This window comes from Trachypithecus francoisi, unplaced genomic scaffold (genome assembly GCF_009764315.1).
Source record: "Trachypithecus francoisi isolate TF-2019V2 unplaced genomic scaffold, Tfra_2.0 Lachesis_group15, whole genome shotgun sequence".
Taxonomy (NCBI): domain Eukaryota; kingdom Metazoa; phylum Chordata; class Mammalia; order Primates; family Cercopithecidae; genus Trachypithecus; species Trachypithecus francoisi.
Window position 1 is genome coordinate 65,399,164 of NW_022681460.1, and position 21,321 is coordinate 65,420,484.

The 21,321-nt window shown below is 48.4% G+C and overlaps 1 protein-coding gene across 1 annotated transcript; it reads left to right on the plus strand.

Moving 5' to 3' along the window:
* Positions 1–805: 805 nt before the first annotated feature.
* LOC117097388 (UL16-binding protein 1-like) lies at positions 806–6,276 on the plus strand. The gene is made up of 5 exons (XM_033235249.1): positions 806–890; positions 3,086–3,087; positions 4,566–4,827; positions 5,042–5,317; positions 5,975–6,276. Exons 1-5 carry the CDS (start codon positions 806–808, stop codon positions 6,274–6,276), a joined length of 927 nt encoding a protein of 308 aa, XP_033091140.1.
* The last annotated feature ends 15,045 nt before the right edge of the window (positions 6,277–21,321 follow it).

The following is a 21,321-nucleotide window of genomic DNA, read 5'->3' on the forward strand; positions in this document are numbered from 1 at the left end:
CTGGGAGGCGGAGATTGTAGCGAGTTGACATTGTGCAACTGCAACAGTGCGAGACTCCGTCTCAAAAAAAAAAAAAAAAAGGCAAGATTCTTTTGGCCCGGGTGCACTCTAGGCTCAATGAAACCAGCCGAAGACAGCAGTTTGCTGTCCATCATCATGCTGCTATGTTTTCTAGAAGATTCTATCCTGATGAAGCACCCCCAGACTGGTTGAAAACGAAAGTTACTCTTCCTTGGAAAATCTTTGTGGACACCCAGGTGGGCGTTCAAATTTCCAAGTTGTGGCCAGTTGCAGTGGCTCCGGACGGAGAGGGGCGGGGACTCCGCGACGCAGGCGGAGGGAGGGCGGCTGTCACTGGTGCAGGCGGTGACGGGGAGACACTGCCGCCACTGAGTATTCCTGTGCAAGTTTCTTCACCTTTCTGTGAGTAAGTGTTTACACTGTGGTAATGATAAATTCTGTGTTGAAAAATTAGGTGATGGGGCCATGGAAGGAACCGCGCCCTGGCCCGCTCGGGGCCTGTGCAAGCCGCCACCAAGCTGCGGGGGCGGGTTGGAGGGGAAAGTTTCGTTAGCCAGGCCGCTGTCAGATGACAGCGTGACGAGGTGGATCATCCCTAACAACGGCAGGCTAGGATCCCGCCCAGTGGATCCCAGCCCCAGCCCGCGGCAGGGCGGGGTGCCGCAAAGGGAGAGGGGAGGGTCTGGGCAGCCTTTATAATTAGCCGGCGTGGGAGCTCCGAAGCGATTCATCAGCCGGACTCCACTTCGACAGCGCCTCCTGTCCCCTACGCTCTAGGTCTACAATGGCAGCGACCGCCAGCACTGAGTTCCTTCTGTGCCTCTCCTTTCTGCACCTGCTGTCCGGCTGGTCCGGCGCAGGGCGGGCCGGTGAGTTCGGGGATGGAGCCTAAGTGGGGCGGGGGGCCAAGCTGGTGGGCTGAGGACTGCAGCGGGTTTCAGAAGAGCGGAGGCTTCTGCAAGGACTGGCGCGATCTCCCGGAACATCGCGGTCTCCCGAACATTGCCGTTCCCCCGAATATCGCGGTCCCCCCGAACATCGCGATCTCCCCAGACATCCAGATCTCCCCGAACATCGCTGTCTCCCCGTAAATCGCCATCTCCCGGAACATCGCGATCTCCCGGAACATCTCGATCTCCCCGAACATGCTCGGCTGAAGGCACTCAGTTCGCCTCCGCGGCTCCTTTCATCCGGGTCCGATTCCTCCGGCTGCCGCTTGCCCCGCAGGCCAGGAAGCTTCTAGATGCACCGGCGCGATCTCCCCGAACATCGCGGTTTCCCCGAACGTCGCGGTCACCCCGAACGTTGCGGTCACCCCGAACGTTGCGATCTCTTTTCCGCCGGGTCGGCTTCCTGCGGCTTCTGCTTGCCCCAGGAGGCTCCTGGAAGGACCGGCGCGATCTCCCTGAACATCGCATTCTACCAGAACATCGCGATCCTCCAGAACATCCCGGTCTCCCCTAACATCGCCATCTCCCCGAACAACTCGATCTCCCCAAATATCCCGGTTCCCCTGAACATCACGGTCTCCCCCAACATCGCCGTCTCCCTGAACATCGCGGTCTCCCCACACTTGCCCTGCTGAGGGCACTCAGTTCCCCTCCGCGGCTCCTTTCCGCCGGGTCGGCTTCCTGCGGCTTCTGCTTGCCCCAGGAGGCTTCTGGAAGGACCGGCGCCATCTCCCCTAGCATCGCGTTCTACCAGAACATCGCGATCCGCCCGAACATCTCGGTCCTCCCCAACATCGCCGTCTCCTGGAACATCGCTGTCTCCCGGAACATCGCGGTTTCCCTGAACATCGGTGTCTCCTCGAACATCGCAGTCCCCCGAACATCTTGGTCTCCCCGAAAATTGCCATCTCCCCGAACATTGCCATCTCCCCCAACATCTCCATCTCCCCGAACACGCCCGGCTGAAGGTACTCAGTTCCCCTCCGCGGCTCCTTTATGCCAGGTCCCATTCCTCCGGCTGCTGTTTGTCCCGTGGGTCAGGAAGCTTCTGGATGGACCGGCGCGATCTCGCCGAACATCGCGGTTTCCCCGAACGTCTCGATCTCCCTCAACCTTGCGATCTCTCCGAACATCGCGGTCTCCTCGAACATCGCTATGGTCTCCCCAAATATCTCGGTCTCCCCGTACATCGCGGTCCCCCCGAACATCACGGTCTCCTCGAACATCGCAGTGCCCCTAACATCGCTCTCTCTCCGAACATCGCGGTCTGTCGGAACACCGCTATCCCCCGAACATCGCGGTCTCCTCGAACATTGCGATGTCTCTGAACATCGCTATCTCCCTGAACATGCCCGGCTGAAGGCGCTCAGTTCCCCTCCGGCGCTCCTTTCCACCGAGTCGGCTTGATGCAGCTGCTGCTAGCCCCGCAGGCCAGGGGGAGTGTCAAAGAAGGCTGAACAGGAATCGCAGGAGGGTGGAGGGGCTAAAGGGCTACAGAAGGCAAGGTGGGGCGGGGATCCCTGGTGCAGACCCTCCCTGGTGCAGACCTGCAGCCCCACTCGCCCTAGGGAAGGAGAAACCAGATCCCCGAACCGTAGCTGGGGTCAGGAAAGGGGTGAAGGGGAGTTCCACAGGGAAGCACTCACAGACTCCCCGACCAGCCACAACCCTGCTCTGCTCTGACCTGCTCTTCACCACACAAACCTTTCAGCACCTCCAGGGCTTCCTGCCCTGGAACTTCCCCCTGAACTTTGCTGCAGACACTCACCTGCACCCAGGGGCTCACCAGACATTTCCTACCCCTGGTCGAATGAACCCAGCACATCCGTCTAAGCTGGACCTGACACAGGTGTCCGTCTGTTACTTTGCCCTAAATGCACCTCATGAGTAAAAGGGGAGCAAGTTAATGCTTCAGGTCCCTGGGAGAAGGTCAGACCACACACTGTTCACTAGGAGTGTCTGGGTATTTGCTGTTTCATGGTGTACACTTACCAAGGTGAATGCACATGTAGCTCCGTGAGGGAGTCTGAAGGAGTCATTGCAGTTGCTGTGGGGTTGAAGGAGCCCACTGGGGCCTCTGGGTTCTCCTTTTAGTAATGGACTCTGGGTCTGAGATGTGGCTCAGTTCTCAAAGCTGGGCAAAGGAGCTCAGTTATTTCCTGGGGTGACTCCTTTCAGCCTCCAGGTCATCCATCCTTGCATTTTGTCTTTGTTTGCTGTAATTATTTAACTCTAGCAGTATCCGGTTTGAGTTTCCATTTCTGTTGGATCTTTGACTCCTTTGTTCTATGAGCCATGGGCATACTTTTCTATGGCTGAGGTCCCCAACTGGCATTGTGACTTCTTTAATTATTTCCATCATTGCACCCTCCTTCCTCCTGACAGTTGACGGCCTCCAATTGAGATCTGTTATTTCAGGATTTTCCATCCCCATTACTACTGGGAGCCCATTTCAGGAAGAGCATTTCCTACCCCCAATCCCGGCCTTCAGCAACAGGCATCCCTGGGCTTCTTGACAGTCTGCTGCCTTATCCCAGGGCCTTCTTTATATGCTGAGTAAACAGGAGTCCTCCAGGCATCCCATGAGCCCAAAGGATGGACATCGTTCTGGATTTTCATGCTGCAGCCACTCTGGCATGGGCGCTTCTCTGAGCCTTTTGGTTCTTTCCTCTATTCCCTGACTTAGAAGTTCTGGATTGGCCGGGCGCGGTGGCTCAAGCCTGTAATCTCAGCACTTTGGGAGGCCGAGACAAGGGGATCACGAGGTCAGGAGTTCGAGACTATCCTGGCTAACACGGTGAAACCCCGTCTCTACTAAAAAATACAAAAAAAAAAAAAAAAAAAAAAGCTAGCCGGGCGAGGTGGCGGGCGCCTGTAGTCCCAGCTACTCGGGAGGCTGAGGCAGGAGAATGGTGTGAACCTGGGAGGCGGAACTTGCAGTGAGCTGAGATCCGGCCACTGCACTCCAGCCTGGGTGACAGAGCAAGACTCCGTCTCAAAAAAAAAAAAAAAAATTCTGGATTTTCCACTTCTTGCCCTGTGAACCATCCCTTTCCAAGGTTCCAGGAATTCATGCTCATAGCAGATGGGCGACTTCGTTGGGGCTTTGCCAACGTATTAAATCCTGTGACCCGTGACAATAATCACTTGCTTATCAAAACTGAATTCTGCCCTCCCCACCCCCACACTGTGCTGCAGCATCCAAGGGCAGCTCCCACACCCTCTCCCACCTCCTGCAGTCCACACAGACTACTGCTGAGGGTCCTCCTCATCCAGGCCTTTTCCTGCCACAACAGGCCTGGCACATCCACGACAAGGTCATGTGCTGACCCATGTGGGCACGGAGCAGGTGGGACATGTCTGGAGGGGCCATGTGGTTTCACGGCTGCAGGAACCTTCCCCTCCATGTACTCAAGCAAGGGAGATGCTCTAGTCATTAACTAGTTTTCATGACAATCCTGGCTGGCACATCTTGCTCTGCCAGCCCAGCTCCTCAGAGGTATTTACTTGCAGTCACCATAAGGGGAAGGAGGGAATTTAAGTTCCACTTCCCACCACACCAACCCCCCCCCACCCCGTGTTTTTCTTCCACAGACAAACACTGTCTGCTATGACTTCATCATCACTCCTAAGTTCAGACCTGAACCACAGTGGTGTGAAGTTCAAGGCCTGGTGGATGAAAGGCCTTTTCTTCACTATGACTGTGTTAACCACAAGGCCAAAGCCTCTGCTTCTCTGGGGAAGAAAGTCAATGTCACAAAAACCTGGGAAAAACAGACTGAAACCTTAAGAGACGTGGTGGATTTCCTCAAAGGGCAACTGCCTGACATTCAAGCGGAGAATTTAATACCCATTGGTAAGTTTAAAATGGCCCAGGGAGCAGACACAGTAGTAACTTAGAGGCATTTAATGGTTTCATGTAAAAAATAAATCAGAAGTTTGTGTCATCCAAGAGGCTGAGAAGCATGGGCAGGATGCAGCAGAGAGAGCAAGTCCAGGAGCCAGGAAAGGAAGCAGGGTGGGGCTCAGGACTTGTCAAGATCAGAGCTGATGTCTTTCCAATGGGGCAGAGCCCCTCATTCTGCAGGCCCGGATGTCTTGTGAGCACGAAGCCCATGGACACAGCAGAGGATCTTGGCAGTTCCTCTTCAATGGACAGACGTTCCTCCTCTTTGACTCAAACAACAGAAAGTGGACAGCACTTCATCCTGGAGCCAAGAAGATGAAAGAGAAGTGGGAGAAGAACAGGGATGTGACCATGTTCTTCCAGAAGATTTCAATGGGGGACTGTAAGACATGGCTTGAAGAATTTTTGATGTACTGGGAACAAATGCTGGATCCAACAAGTAAGTGAGAGGGGAAAAAAGGAAGCTGTCTTGAGTTCAGATCTTATCAGTCTGGTGTCTGAGTGTGTGACTGCGTGTGTGTGTGTTTGAGTGAGTGTGAACATGACTCCCTCATGGGGGGCTCCTCCTGGGGGTGCTGGCATGCCTGTGCTCTCTCATCCTCCTCTCACTTCTTCCTCTTGACTCCTCTTCCTCCCTGCACTTGCTTGTTCCCCACCCACGGTGCATTTCTCACCAACCTCAAATCTGTGGGTGTCATAGTGTTTCCATATCTTTTTCATTAGTGTTCCTTTCTCCTAGAATCGCCTTTTCTTTCCTTTCCCCTCGTCTGTTTCTGTAAATCCATCAAAATCACCTCCAATGCCAGGGCCCAAGACCCTGGCTTCTTTGGCCCTGGGACATCACCTCCTCTTTCTCCATGGCAGGAGGGTGGGGTGTGTTGTCACCTTGCTTCCCTCAGCAGCCATGTGAGCTCCCTGAGGACAGGGGACACCCCCTCTCCCTTCCTACCCCAGGACCTGTCCCAGAGGTTGCCCCACAGCAGAGGGGGGCAAAAGCTCTGCCTTCCAGGATGACCTGGGGTGGCAGGAGCTGAGGAGGCATCTCCTAAGATTTGCGGCCTCGACAAGGGTTGTCACTCCTGTGTTTCCATTTCAGAACCACCCTGTCTGGCCCAAGGTACAACCCACCCCAAAGCCATGGCCAGCACCCTCATTCCCTGGAGCCACCTCATCATCCTACTCTCCTTCATTCTAGCTGGCTGCTGTGGAGAGTTGTTTAGAGTGACAGATACTGTGGGCAATATTGGGAGGGGAGCAAGGGGCAGATGGGTGAGATGGGAGGATGCAGAAGGAGAATACACAGAGTCCCAGAGGCCGGGAACTTCTCATACTGACATGAGACAGATGAATGAGACCTGGTGTCGCCTGTTGGCAGTGACCTGGGCAGCTCAACCTTGAGTTCTGATGGATTCTCACTGTCAGAGGCCAGAGGGAAAGGGAGGGGCCCATACCAAGGCTTAAGACCTATTGAGCTTGAGAGGGTTTAGCCAGTTCAGGCCTGTTTCAGAGCAGGTTCCTATTCGGGAAGGGCAGTGGTATGTGGCCTGCAGGCAGTAGGAACTCAGGCGTGGGTAGTCTGCACAGTAGGAGATGAGCAGCATGACCACTTCACCTAGGATGTCAAGAGAAAGGGTGTCCCTGGAGAAGGCTACAAAGAGAGTGATCTGGGAGAATCCCAGGACGAGGGGGCTGTGAGGGCCTTGGCCCACCCAATTCCAAAGGCTGCATTCCCAGAGAAAGCAGCTCAGGTCCCAGCAGTTAAGGTAGAAGGTGAAGAGTGGAGCATGTCCGGACTGAGGTTCAGGAAAGGCCAGGCCCGTTGGACCCATGGCATTCCTGGCCGGGTCCTGGGTGATGCCCCTGCCATTCTGCCTCCTGCACACTCCAGATCCTGAGCCAGCTGATGGCCCCACCTGGAGCAGAGTGGACTCAGACCGGGAGGCTGAGCTGCTGCTGGAGTTCCATGCTCACCACTGAACTTGGTTAGGAATGAATAGGGCGGGGCAGGGGCAGTCCCATTCAAAGCTGTGGGTGCAGCTCCCAGGGAGAGGAGAGGTTGAGAGCAAAGGGGAAAGAAGGAGGTTTGCCTGCAAGCCCACCCAAGGCCAGGGAACACTGATACAAAGACCTCTCTTTGGACAGTGCTCCCCCAGGTCCTCTAGACCCTTCTGTGAGAAGGGGGAGCAGGCCCTCCCTGGGGGTGCACAACCCTCATTACCAGCCTCAATTTCAATTCTGAGCCCCCATGCGCTGTAACAGGACCTGGGCTGGCTCTGTGGTGTGGTGAAGGAGGGTGGAGGTTGGGACAGGCTGCAGAGCCAAGGGTAGGTTTGAAGGGAAAAACATGTTCTTTATTTGGGGGAGAGGCTCCGAAATGGGGAGGGCCTGTCACCCAGGACAACAGACCCAGGTTTTTCTCAGCCACTTAAACCAACGCTTCATCTTTTCTGAAGGTGGAAGATGATATCAAGAAGCCTCTGTTAGCCTGTTCTGGTTCCTGCTCTCCCTTTAGGGAGGTCGCCTGTCTACTCACCACTTTGCCTTTCTGGAAAGCAGGAGTGCAAGCCTTAGCAAGCCCACAGGCCCCCAGGAGATGATGAGGACATTGTAGACTCAGCATCTCATGCCACTCATTACCTTTGCTGATGATCCTAGCAGCCATTTTTCTTAACGTCTTCTGCCACTTTCTCTCGGTAGTAATGGATGGAATTCCTGCACAAGTTTTAACTGAACAAGAAATCCCAGCAAAAGGCATTTTCTTTCTACTTCTTTGATTGTGGAAAAGCAGACACTTCTCTGAAGCATGACCTTATTCTTCCAAACAGTATCACTAGTAAAATAGTATGGTGGACTTCAGAGCTCAGGGATCCTTTCCATTTTAAGTTCTTGGAGAAATCTCCAAACTGCTTTCCATAGCGGCTGAACACATTTGCTTTCCCACTGATAGTGTCTGTTTCCTTTTCTCTGCAGCCTCACCATCTCTGACTTTGTGACTGGTTAGAGATGGTAACTCATTGCGGTTTTGATTTGCACTTACCTGATGATTAGTGATATTAAGCATTTTTTCGTGTTTGTTGGCCAATTGTAGGTCTTCTTTTGAAAAGTATCCATTCATGTCTTTGCCCAATTTTAATTGGGCTTTTTTTTCTTGCTTGTTGAATTGTTTAAGTTCCTTGTAGATTCTGGATATTGGACCTTTGTCAGATGCATACTTTGCAAATAGTTTTCCCCATTCTACAAGCTGTTTAGTGTGTTGCTGACCAAGAATTGTTATAATCCTTTTTATTTTTATGGCTTTTTACAGTTTCTCATTCTGTCAACCATATTGGAGTGAAGCGGCATACTTATCACTAACTGTAATCTCCAACTTCTGAGCTCAAGTGATCCTCTAGACTCAGCCTCTAGAATAGCTGAGACTACAGGCATATGCCACTAGGCCCGGCAAATTGTTTTATTTTAGGTAGAGATAGAGTCTTCCTATGTTGCCCAGGATGGTCTTCAAATCTGGCCTTGAGCAGTCCTCCCACCTTGGCCTCCTGATGCTCTGGAATTGCAGACATTAACCACAGTGCCTGTTGTAGAAATTTTTAATTATTTAATATGAAAATATTACATTAATGACTATTTTATTTAGTAAATAAAATAATGTAGAGCCCTGAAATAAACCTGCACACCTACCGCCATCTAATCTTCAACAGAAATGAGCAATGTGGGAAAGACTCCCTATTCGAAAATTAGTGCTGGGATATCCAGCCAGCCATATGCAGAAGAAGGAAACTGAACCCCTACCTCTCCCCATATATATAAAATAACTTGATATGGGTGAAAGATTTAAATGTAAGTACTAAAATGTAAAAATCCTAGAATATAACCTAAGACATACCAATGCGGACATAGGACCTGGCAAAGATTTCATGAAGAAGACACTAAAAACAATTGGAACAACAACAAAAAATTGACAAATGGGACCTCATTAAACTAAAGAGCTTCTGCACAGAAAAAGAAACTAGCAACACACTAAATAGACAGCCTGTAGAATGGTGGAAACTATTTGCAAAGTATGCATCTGACAAAGGTTCAATATCCAGAATTTACAAGGAACTTAAACAATTCAACAAGCAAGAAGAAAAAACCCAATTAAAATTGGGCAAAGACACGAACCGATACTTTTCAAAAGAAGACCTACAATTGGTCAACAAGCATAAAAGATGCTCAATATCACTAATCATCAGATAAGTGCAAATCACAACTGCAATGAGTTACCATCTCTTACCAATCATAAAGTCGGAGATGTTGGTGAGGCTGCAGAGAAAAGGAAACAGACACTGTTGGTGGGAAAGCAAACGTGTTCAGCCACTATGGAAAGCAGTTTGGAGATTCCTCCAAGAACGTAAAATGGAACCACCATTCAATCCCCCAATCCCACTGCTTGGGATATACCCAAAGGAAAAGAATTCATTTTATCAAAAAGACAACTGCGTCAATATGTTCATTGCAGTGCTATTCTCACTAGCAAGGACATAGAATCAGAATCTAAGTGCCCAGGAACAGTGAATTGAATGGAAAAAAAAAATGTGGTACATAGACACCATGGAATTCTACCAGATTTTGTATGGAAAAAGAGGATCTACAAAACATGGCTGAAAAAAATCAGAGACAACACAAATACATGGGAAAATATTTCATACTGATGGGTTGGGGAATCAATATAGTTAAAATGGCCATACTTCCAAAAGCAATTTATAGATGCAACACTATCTCTATCAATACCAATGTCATTTTTCACAGATTAGAAAAATCTAATCTAAAAGTTATTTGGAATTAAGAAAGAGCCCAAATAGCCAAAACAATCATAAGCGAAAAGAACAAAGCCAGAGGCATCACATTGCCTGACTTCAAACTATAATATAAGGCTGCGGTGATCAAAACAGAATGGTACTGGTACCAAAATAGACACTTAGATCAGTGGAACGAATAGAGCTCAGAAAGAAACCTTCACACCTTCTAACCTTCAACAAAATCAGCAAAAACAAGCAATGGGGAAAGAGTCCTAATTCAACAAATGGTGCTGGGATAACTGGCTAGCCATGTGCAGAAGAATGAAACTGAACCTCTATGTTTCACCATATATGCAAAATAACTCGACATTAATTAAAGATTTAAATGTAAGTCCTAAAACCATAAAAATCCTGGAAGATAAGCTAGGAAGTGCCACTTTGGACATAGTACCTGACAAAGATATCATGAAGAAGACACCAAAAGCATCTGCAACAACAATAAAAACAAAATTCACAAATGGGACCTCATTAAACTGAAGAGTTTAAAAAAAAAATTAGCAACACAGTAAACAGCCTATAGGATGGGAGAAATATCTGCAATCTGTGTGTCTGGCAAAGCTCTAATATCCAGAATCTACACGGAACTTAACTAGCAAGAACAAAATCCCAAGTAAAGAATGTGAACAGACACTTTTCAAAAGAAGACCTGCAAGTGGCCAGCAAACATGAAAAAATGCTCTTTGGGAAGCCGCGGTGGGCAGATCACGAGGTCAGGAGTTTGAGAACAGTCTGACCAACATGGTGAAACTCCGTCTCTACTAAAAATACAAAAATTAGCCAGGCATGATGGTGCATACCTGTAACTTGTAATGGTGCATAGTCTGATGTTGAAACTATAAAATACCTTAGACTGGTACTTTCTAGTGTTTTCCAGCAGATGGCACTGCTCATCTTTCAAATAGTTCAGTAAGCCCAGAGGGTTTGCTCACAGCAAGTTTGTGCCCTGAGCTCCTTGGCACACAGCTTGGGATCCACAGCCAAGGGCTACAGAGAAGACAAAAGAGATGTTGGCATCATGCGGAAGAGGAATCCATAAAGAGTTCATTTTTGAGGATTGGGGCAGTTCCTTCTGCCCTGCAGATCAAGATGCCTTGAGAGCAAAGAGCAGAGGGGTGCTCTCTGGTGGCCCAGCAGTTCTGCCCCGGGGAGAATTCTCTTCTGCTACAGTGAAAACCAACAGGATGCTGCTTCATCCCGGGGGGGACCAGGAAGGTAAGTCAGAGTGAAGAGCTGTCTGAGTGTTTCAGATCACACAGTGACTGCCTGCTTGAGAGCTTCAGAACTCCTTCATGTATTGGGAGACAGCTGGCGAGACGAAAGGTGCATGGGCAGGATGGGCCCCACGTGACAACTCTCAAGATGACACGCATGTTTCTCCGTGTGTTTCTGTGTGTCTTTGTGTGTGTCCATGTATGTGCATGGCTGTGTCTGTATTTCTGCATACATTGGTATGTGTGTGTGTGCCTGCGTGGTGTGAGTATGTGTGAGAGACAGTGCCTGCATGTCTCTGTGTGTGTGCGTGTGTGTGTGTGATAACATGCCTGTATGAATGGTGAATGGGTTTTCTGGTTGAGTTGCTGTGGAGGGAGACAGGGACTCCAGGGGCTTCCTGCCCACCCCTCCTTCCCTGAAGCCAGTAGCACAAATAGCACAATAAAAGGTAGTTTAATTTCATTTCATGCAAATGTAAAACTTTTGTGCTTCAAAAAGGACTCCATTTAGAAGGTAAAAAAAAAAAAAAAATTCCAGAATGAGAGAAAATAATTGAAAATCATGTATCTGGTAAGGGATTGTTATTCTGAATATATCAACAACTCTTGCAACTCAATATTATAAAGTGAAGTAAGCCAATTTAAATATATGTAAGGAATTTGAATAGACATTTCTCCAATGTGAGACAGGTAAACTACACGGTGGTCTCAAAAGAATAGAAAATTTTAGGCAGCAGTTTCAGGTGACGAGCAAAAGGAATCTGTTGAAATATCTGCAGCGGCTGTGGGCTGATAAGTTGCTGAAAAACAGCGTGTGGACCAAGCTAAGAATGAGTGGACCCAACATGGCCCTGGATTTGACCCAGATTTCACGTAGGACCTCATTACATGCTGACTAACATACTAGTAAGCTCCCTAGCAGTTCTGAGAATACTCATATTTGGTATAAAAATTCGAGGCACCAGAGTTCTGAGAAAACCTGTCCTTCTTCCAGGAATTTTCATGAGTATTCCACCCCTTGGTTGAAGAAACCCAGAAAGGTGGCAGCCCCAAGCCCCCTTACCCCTGCCTGTCTCTTGAGTCCCCTGCACTCCCTTTATTTGAGTATGTACTTTTCCTTGTACAATAAATCTCCATCCTTTCTCTATTTTCCTACTGGTCTTTGAATTCACTTCCCCCATGCGCTGCCAAGAGCTGCGCACCGGCTGGGGTTGAGGTCCCACCCGCGTTTGGGGACCTCCCCTTGCCCACTGGCATCAGAAGAATGCAAATGGCAGTGAACCCAGGAAAAGGTGCTCAGTGTCCACAGCCCTCAGGGAAATGCCAACCCAAGGGGACGCCTCGCCCCGCTGAAATGGGTGACCCCAAACACAGTGAGGCTGGAGGGGGTGGGGCCTGCGTTCCTTACAAGGCAGAGAGCAGGAGAGGGAGAGTTGGTGGAGTGTGGGGCTATGCGTGTGTCATCCTCTTCCCATTTTCCTGGCGGAGGTTTCTCTTTATTTTCTGGCCCTACCTGCTTCCTTCCTCTCCCTTTCTCGGGTTCTCCCTCCCATCCTTCATTTCCAACCATCCCAAGGTTTTCTCCGCCCCACGACATCCATGCTCCGGGCCCCCAGCCCAGCGTATAAACCAGGAGCCCTGGACTGCGAGCGGCGGGATCCAGGAGGCGACAACTTGACGCCCCTTCCGGACCTAGTAGCTGCCCCAGGGCAAGGAGGATGGGGGTCCTCGCGGGGCCCACACTGTCGGAGCCCCATGGATTCGAGCGGGACGGTGAGGTCTACACACTGAGCCGGTGACAAAGTCCCGGCGAGGATGAAGCAGGAACCTCGTGCTCCTCACCCCACCAGGCCCCGCATTTCCTTGATTCTTCTGACACGGGAACCGCGGGTCCGTTGCCGCGACCAGCGAGTCATCCCAGGTCTTTGAAAGGCCGTTTTTTTCTGGACACTGTGGACCCGGAGGCCCGGGGATATCGGCCGGCAGCGGGGCACCCACTCTGGGGTCTCCACAGGGCAAGACCTGGGTCCGGAGCTCGGGCGAAGCAGACGCCCTGGGCGGAGCTCGCAGAAGCCAGAGAGGACGCGGAGGGGCGGAAACTGAAACTCCCAGGAGCGGAACTTTCCCCCAAAGTCATCTGTGGTTGAAATCAGCAATCGCCTATAATATCCCCCCTGTGACAACACCGTTTGGTAGATATCTAGAACCAGTGCCTCCTCACTGAGGCAGACCCGCACGTCCCTGCTCATATTCTGCGTCCCAGGACCCTCGGGGCCCACAACAGATCAGGCGAGCCCATCCGGTGACCCTCCCTGGGGCTCCTGGCCCCACTCTTTCTTACTTCTTCACCTACATATTTTCACCTGTTTCAGGATCAAAACCATGAAAAGTCATGTGGGAAAGGCTCCCCCGTCCCTGCTTGGGTCCACTCTCCTTAGCCACAGCCCGGAATAAGACATTATTGGATTCTTTGAATCTTTCCAGGGAGTCTTTATGCCATTTCAAATGCATATGTATAGATATTCTTAATTCAGACTTGGATATTTTTTACTCTTGATGAAACCTGTCACCCTGTCCTTCAGTTTCCACTCCCTTTATAGTGAATGTTTCACCATCCTCTGCCCAAGCTGGGTCTTCACAGTCACAGAAGAGAGTGTTGCCAGCATTGCCATCCCGTGACATGCTTTAAAAGTGCATTAATTTGCACAGCAATTCTGTATCTGGAAATCTATTCTACACAATTAAATTGAGATTCATGGAAACATAGTTTCTGCAGCACTTCGTGTCTGTAAAAGTGACTGGAGACCATCTGGATCTTCATACACAGACACTGGTTACATTTGTTGTGATGCAGTCATTCTGTGTAATGTCTTGAAGAGATAAAAAGGAAAACAATCTATATGTGCAGGTATTGGAAGATCTTGAAAGTGTGTTAGTTTGAGATAGAATCTGCATTCAGTAGAGTGCCTATGGGCTTATATTTGTTTTAAAAACCATCATTGATACATGTACACATCTCTATTGTTAGTAAGGAAAACAGTACTCCCATAACTTGTTGCCAGTCTGTTTGTCCGTTTTAGGAAAAATCAATGTAGCTGAAAAGCCATGGTTGCAGGAATTGGTCATCACCTACCAAGATTCTACACAGTCCTACACATCCTCCCAGCTGAGGTTGCCGGAGGAACAGGATGTGGAATGCAGTCGCGTTTCAGAGATGAACCTAAAGTCAAACTGGACCAGGTGTCTTGTCTTGATCTCTGCCTCTTCACCCAACCCCCACCTGGTCAGGCAGTGACCCTGGAGGGCCTGGGATGATGCTTGGTGGGCAGTGAAGATGGGGAGCCAATTTTGGGAGTATGGTGAACATGGAGAGTCAGGACCCCATAGCAACTGGGGAGGAGCTGGTGTGATGCTGGGAGCACTGGGAAGGCAGGGAGCCTAGGCACAGCACTCACTGCTTCTCCCATCTGGGACAGGATTGGGGTCGGTGATGAGAAAAGTTTCCCGAGTAGCACAGTTCCCAAGCCTGGCAGAATGACTCGCCCCGGCTGCCACTATGCCCAGTCCATCCTACACTTTATATTCTGTCAACAGCAATTTTTAAAACACTGTATCCACAACGTAGAAAAAGATAACCAATCACATAGGGAGGTAAGATAGCAACAACAAGAACCAGCTGAAATGTGCAACAGAGACAGAAAATACATGGAACCTCTAGATCAGTACTCTGATAGAAATATAATGCAAGCCACAAGTGTGAGCCACACAGGGAATTTTAAATATTCTAGTGAGCACATTGAAAAAATAAAAAGAAACAGGTAAAATATATTTTTACAACATTTTTCTCAACATGCTTTAACTAAATTTTTTTAACCACAATTATTATTTCAACATGTCATCAATGGAAAAATGAATAATGAGACATTTGACATTTTTATACTAAACCTTTGAAGTTTGGTGTGCACCGTATACTGACAGTACTTCTCAATTTAAACTAGTTGTATTGCAAGCTCTCAATAGCCTCACGTAGCTAGTAACTGCTGGGTTAGACTTTGCAGCTTTAGATTTTAGAATTATCTTGCCGGGTGCGGTGTCTCACCCCTGTAATCCCAGCACTTTGGGAGCCCCAGGCGGGTGGATCACCTGTGGTCGGGAGTTTGAGACCATCCTGACCAACATGGTGAAACCCCTTCTGTACTAAAAATACGAAAATTAGCTGGGTCTGGTGGTTCACGGCTATAGTCCCAGTTACTCAGGAGGCTGAGGCATGAGAATCGATTGAATCCGGGAAATGGAAGTTTCAGTGAGCCGAGATCATGCCACTGCATTTCAGTCCTGGCCATTGAGTGAGACTCTGTTTGAAAAAAGAAAAAAAAAAAAAAGGGAAGAAAGAAAGAAAGAAAAAACAACAAAAAATTAGAATTATCAGGGAGGGATTTAAAAATAACTATGCTTACTATGTTTCAATGGCTTTTAAAAAAATGAAAAAAAATAAAGCATTGAGCAAAACATTTTCCTGGCTTTCTTACTCTGTTTTTGCTATGGCCTGTAGGGCCTGCCACTTAGAGCTAAACAGTCAGTTTTGCTGTTTCTAGGCAGGAAAATGCTCGCATCATAAGTAAATGTCTAGGCATCCCAGGAGGTGACTCTGGTAATGTATATTTTCATTCATCAATTCCACTCTTAAAGGTACAATTCTCCTGACTTTTTAACGTTTTCCTAGGGTGCCATCCTATATGTTAAATCCAAAATTCATGATTTCTTCTCAAAGGCAGTGTTACCGTAATTCACACCATTTAGATATATTATTTAAAAGTATTTAAATCTATTCAACATTGTTCATTAAGCTTATGTTAAAATCACAAAAATATCTTGTCATGTCTGATTAACTCAACTGAATTCAGTTTATAAACAGTACTGCTGTTCTACAATGTGCTATTTATTGTTTAAGTCTAGAATTCAGTAGTGTTTCCAATAACTGAAAGGGATGGAGTATTTTACTAAGATTTCTGTCATAATTATAATAAATTTAAGACTGTGGGCCAATTTTATGAAATCTATAAAATATAGAAATGATAGGAAGTAAATGAATTTAACATAGTTCTAGCATTCATTTTGTTTAAAAGCCAATGTTCGGTGAAAACATTGTTGTTTTTCTCTTCTGAAAACCTGAAGCAAGCAATGCTAGAAACGTGATTTTCTACAGAATTGACAGGTTGGTAAGATGATACATGACTGAAGTAACATCATTCATCTGTTTAATGTTTATAACTGGGGAACATGCCTTATAATATGAGCAAACGCCTACATGTTTCAATACACTCCTAAAGATAAGATACTTTTAGCTCCTATGTTCACAAAGAAGTATTGTCTGTAATTACATCTCAATAAGCTTAATATTTATAAAATAGGAGGAGAGAAGACTAGCACTAGTCGAATAAGAGAAAAACAGTAAGCTTGTCTGATCTCCAAGTGCATCTGTGAACAGGTAGGTTAAAGTAGAAACTATTCTCTACCTCCTTGAGACTGTGATTAACAGCCTGGAACGGTACAAATTCACTGGATGAAGACAGGAAATAAGCTCAGGCTTCTGGCTCCCTTTCCCAAATTACCCCAGGGAAACAATGGAAGGAAGAAGGAAACACTTGGCAAATAGACTACACAACAGCAACCCTGGTTGCAAGAAAACAATGGAGTATTTTTTCTAAAATATGAAGGAAAATAACTTGAGCCTAGAATTTTATATCCAGTCAAATTTTCATTTAAATAGGAAGATATCTTTTCTGTTGCAGCCATAACAAATTGCCACATACTTACCTGCTTAAATCAGTACATCTTTATTATTTCACAGTCCTCTAGGTCACAAGCCTGAGATGGCTTGATTGGTTTCTCTGCTCCCAGTCCTCAAGGTCAAAATCAAGGTATCCCCCTGCTGGGCTCTGATTGGGAGATTCTGGGACACATCTGCTTCCAAGTGCATTCAGGTTGCTGGCAGAATCCAGTCCTTGGACCTGTGGGACTGAGGTCCCAACTTCCCTACTGGCTGTCAACTGCAGCCCTTCCCTAACTCCTAGAGGCCCCTCTGCAGTCTTGCTCACAGCACCCACAACTCAGAGCCAGCAACAGTGCATGGAATCCTTCTCATGCTTAGAATCTCTCTGACATCGGACGCATCTTTCTTGGCTCCAGCCTGAGAAAATTCTCTGCTTTTTAGATCTCATGTGATGGCAGTGGACCCAATCAGAGAATCCAGGAAAATCTCTCTATTTTAAGGTCAATTGATTAGTAGCTTTAATTATGACTGTGCAGAGCCTAGACTAGCGGTGCCTAGACTCACAGTACCTAGACTAGCGGTGCCTAGACTAGGAGCAGCTGGTTTCCCTAGGTCCTCAGCCCTTATTCTCTCCATCCCCTTCTTCCTGGCCCCCTTTCCTTTCCCATTTCCATGTCCACTTTCATACACATTTCTTCTTTGCTTAAAATACTGGATTTTCCTGCCCCTGGTATGCTCCAGGCTCAACAAACAGGCTGACAGCAGCTAGTTCTCCTATCATCAGTGTTTTCTAGAACATATTGTTCTAGAAAAGGTACAGGAAACTTGAGGGGGCAGTTGCCGAATCCTGCCCATCATGTATCAGAATTATTCAAAACAGAAAACCTGAAGAATATTTGCCTCCTAAAGATCCAAGCTGGAAATAGTTTAGAGGAAGGTACCTCAATAGCAAGAGAAACACAGGAGATGCCACAAGAGAACCGAGGAGGACGAGTGACCAAAGAATCTGTTCCAGATTACTGTTATCTCACAACAAGGGAAATGTGAAGTTAGGATCACAGAAACAAGGAAGTGTAGCTAAGAGTAACTGAGAATTACAGCTAGGAAAGATATCAGGAAAATGGGGCTGGAGGTGGCACGCAAAAGGAATAGGAAAATATGCTGATACTTCTAAAATTAGGAATAAAACAAAACCATTAATACCAATAAATGTGACAGATGTTAGTATGAGTCATAGGTTAAGGGCGGCCACCCTGAGAAGAAAACTAGAATATATAACTTTTAACCAATCAAAGAAAACCTCAGTATACTAAATGGAACACAGGTATGGAGGGGGAAATACCAGCAATAAAAAACACAATAAATACACGTGGACTAGGCACAGTGGCTCATGCCTGTAATCCCTGCACTTTTGGAGGCTGAGGTGGGAGGATCGCTTGAGCTTGGGAGTTCAAGTCTAGCCTGGGCAATATAGGCAGACCCCATCTCTACAAACAAATATAGAAAATTAGCCCAGTGGGTGGCGCATGCTTGTAGTCCTGGCTACTTGGAGGCTGAGGCAGTAAGATGGCCTGAGCCCAGGAGTTAGAGGCTGCAGCTAGCTATGATCATGCCGCTGCACTCCAGCCAACAGAGGAAGATCCCGTATCTTAAAACAAACAAACAAAAATGATGGCATAGCTAAATCCGAAACAGTAATAATTACAGTAAAGGTGAATTACTAAGCTCATCACATAAATCACTGAAACTCCCAGGTTGAATTTTAAAATATCAAATAATATACACTATCTTCAAAAGACAATGTTAAATGCAAAGTTAAAAATGATAGGTGCTGTATCTGTCAAGAAAGGCTACTTTGTTTGTTTGTTTTAGCCACTACAATATAGTTTATTGTTCTTGGAAAGGGCTCAGGATTTGGCTTTAAATCAGGCTGCACACTTTTCATCAGTCTCACATCTCTCTCCCGGCCAAGCTGGCTTCAGCTGGCAATGCCGCATTAAATCCCAGGGAGACCTTCAGAAACTTCCAGAAGCCTCCCTCCTCCTGACTCCCCGCACCCCTGCAGTCCAAGACTTCCTATGTTGGCCCAGGACCCCTGCTTAGGGTCCAGCCTGGAACTCACTGACCCGACCCACTCCGGAACAGCCTGGTAGCAGGAGTAGAGCTGGAGGCAGACACCCAACTCTGCACCAGCAACTGTGCCACTGGGGAGCTGGAGCCCAGGGTGTGACACGCCTGGAGGAAGCAGAGGGCCCCTATGTGAGTCACCCCAGCCCTCAAGGCTGTCACAGCTCCAGTGGCCCCCGCCCCGCCCACTTGCAACTCCAGGCCATGGGTCCGGAAATGCTTGGATTCTCGCTCCCTCTCAGACCCCAACCCTTCTTTTCTCCTTCTCTTTCCTCCTGGCCTCCTTATCTTTTCCCATTTCCATTTCTGCTTTCAGATTCGTTCCTTCTTTGTTTGAAACACAGATTTTCGGCTGGGCACTGTGGCTCATGCCTGTAATCCCAGCACTTTGGAAGTCCAAGGCGAGTGGATCATGGGGTCAGGAGTTCAAGACCAGCCTGGTCAACATAGTGAAACCCTGTCTCTACTAAAAATACAAAAAAAATTAGCCAGGTGTGTTGGCAGGCGCCTGTAATCCTAGCAACTTGGGAGGCTGAGGCAAGAGAATCGCTTGAACCTGGGAGGTGGAGAGTGTAGCAACTTGACATTGCTCAACTGTACACCAGCCCCTGCAACAGTGTGAGACACCATCTCAAAAAAAAAAAAAAAAAAAAGGCAAGATTCTTTTGCCCTGGTGCACTCTAGGTTCAATCAAACCAGATGAAGACAGCAGTTTGCTGTCCATCATCACACTATGTTTTCTAGAAGATTCTATCCTGATGAAGCACCCCCAGACTGGTTGAAAACCAAAGTTACTCTTCCTTGGAAAATCTTTGTGGACACCTAGGTGGGCATTCAAATTTCCAAGTTGTGGCCAGTTGCAGTGGCTCACACGCCTGTAATCCCAGCACTTTGGGCGGCCGAGGCAGGTGGATCACCTGAGGCCAGGAGTTCGAGACTAGCCTGGCCAACATGGTGAGACCTTGTCTCTACCAAAACTGCAAAAATTAGTCGGGCACAATGGCAGATGCCTGTAATCCCAGCTATTCGGAAGGCTGAGTCAAAAGAATCGCTTCAACCTGGGAGGCGGCAGTTGCACTGAACTGAGATCATCCCACTGCACTCCAGCCTGGGCGACAGAGTGAGACTCTGTCTCAAGAAAAAAAAAAAAAAGGCAAAAAAGTATTACCAACTTGTGCCAATCATGAGATCTCCAACCTCGACGCTGCCACCTTCGGGCCCCTGGGGGTTAAAACCTCCGCTCCAACTCCCCTCTGCATCTGTGCTATTCCTCTGAGCCCCATTCACTCCCACAACTCTCTCATTCATTCACTGGTTCACTCAGCCTCCAACCACCCTTAAATCAGGTCAGGCTCACCAGGTGATGGAGAGAAAAATCATCCTCTGTGGGTCTGAAAAACACACCTGAGTCCTGATGGTGGGTCTTGCTTTCATTTCCACCCCCTCACAGCACACTCAGGGCCATGAAGAGGCCATGGCCTGGGCTCAGAGCTCCAGCTCTCCTCAGGGTGGGCCTGGCATTTGCTGACTTCAGGGAGGGCAGCAGGGCTCACAACTGAAATAGGAGACCTGCCCTGGGTGCTTAGCATGTGCAAGGACAGGGTTCCTTGTAGAATCTGCTCATTTCATCTGTGTTCATAGCATTTGTCATTTTTCCACATGTGGACATCCATGCCCAGAAAGCTGAAGAACCTTGCACAGGAATATTCAGCCACAATATCAGCTGACTTCCACGTCTGAATGCAAGACCTCTAGATCACAGCCATTACAGTCACTTTTGAGCCACTTCTATCCCCATCGTGGGCAGACCTGAGTCTGGTGGCCAGATGCCTGCAGCAGGGGTGAGGCACGAGGGCCCAGGTGTGCAGAGAGGCCCCTCCTCCTGTCATCTGGCTGTCCTGCTTGGGGCTCTCCTGCCAGTCTCCCCTGCTTTCATCCTGTTCCCCCAGTCACTGGCCCAGGTCACCCAGCCTCAGGGGTGGGGCTGCCGGGGCCTTCCCAGTGGCCTCCTCCCAGGAGTAACCTGGGCTCCTGCCCTCAGCCCTGTACATGGGAGGCTCTTCTCACACACAGATTCCTGGACCCACCAAGCTATGCCCCTCCCAAATCTGAGAACTGCCCACCCCCATGTGTCTGTTGTCCTCCAGACTACCCTTCACAAGGCCCCTCCTGGACAGAGGCTCTAGTGCTTCAGGCCAGAACCTTTTGGCTCTTGTGTCCCTGCTCAATCACAGAGATGGCTGCCATCCCATGTCCCTGTCCTGAAGCATAGACAGGTCCTGGGCTTGGTCCAGGCCTCCTCCCCTTTCCCATATCCTCAGGACTCTGGGGATTGATGGTCACCAGGTGAAGTTCTCCCCACATGAAGACTGTGTGAGTGGGAGGTCTGTGCCTATTCTTCTCATTCAATGGCGGAACCGGCTGAGTGACTGGGGACAGAGTGGGACTCAGGGGCTCTGCCCAGTCTTCACCCAAGGCTAAGCCCTCCCTTGAG

Coding starts and splice junctions, on each gene's coding strand:
- LOC117097388 (XM_033235249.1), top strand. CDS start 806: ATGGCAGCGACCGCCAGCACTGAGTTCCTTCTGTGCCTCTCCTTTCTG. Junction 4,828..5,041: donor GGAGAATTTAATACCCATTG/GTAAGTTTAAAA, acceptor CCAATGGGGCAG/AGCCCCTCATTCTGCAGGCC. Junction 5,318..5,974: donor ACAAATGCTGGATCCAACAA/GTAAGTGAGAGG, acceptor TTTCCATTTCAG/AACCACCCTGTCTGGCCCAA.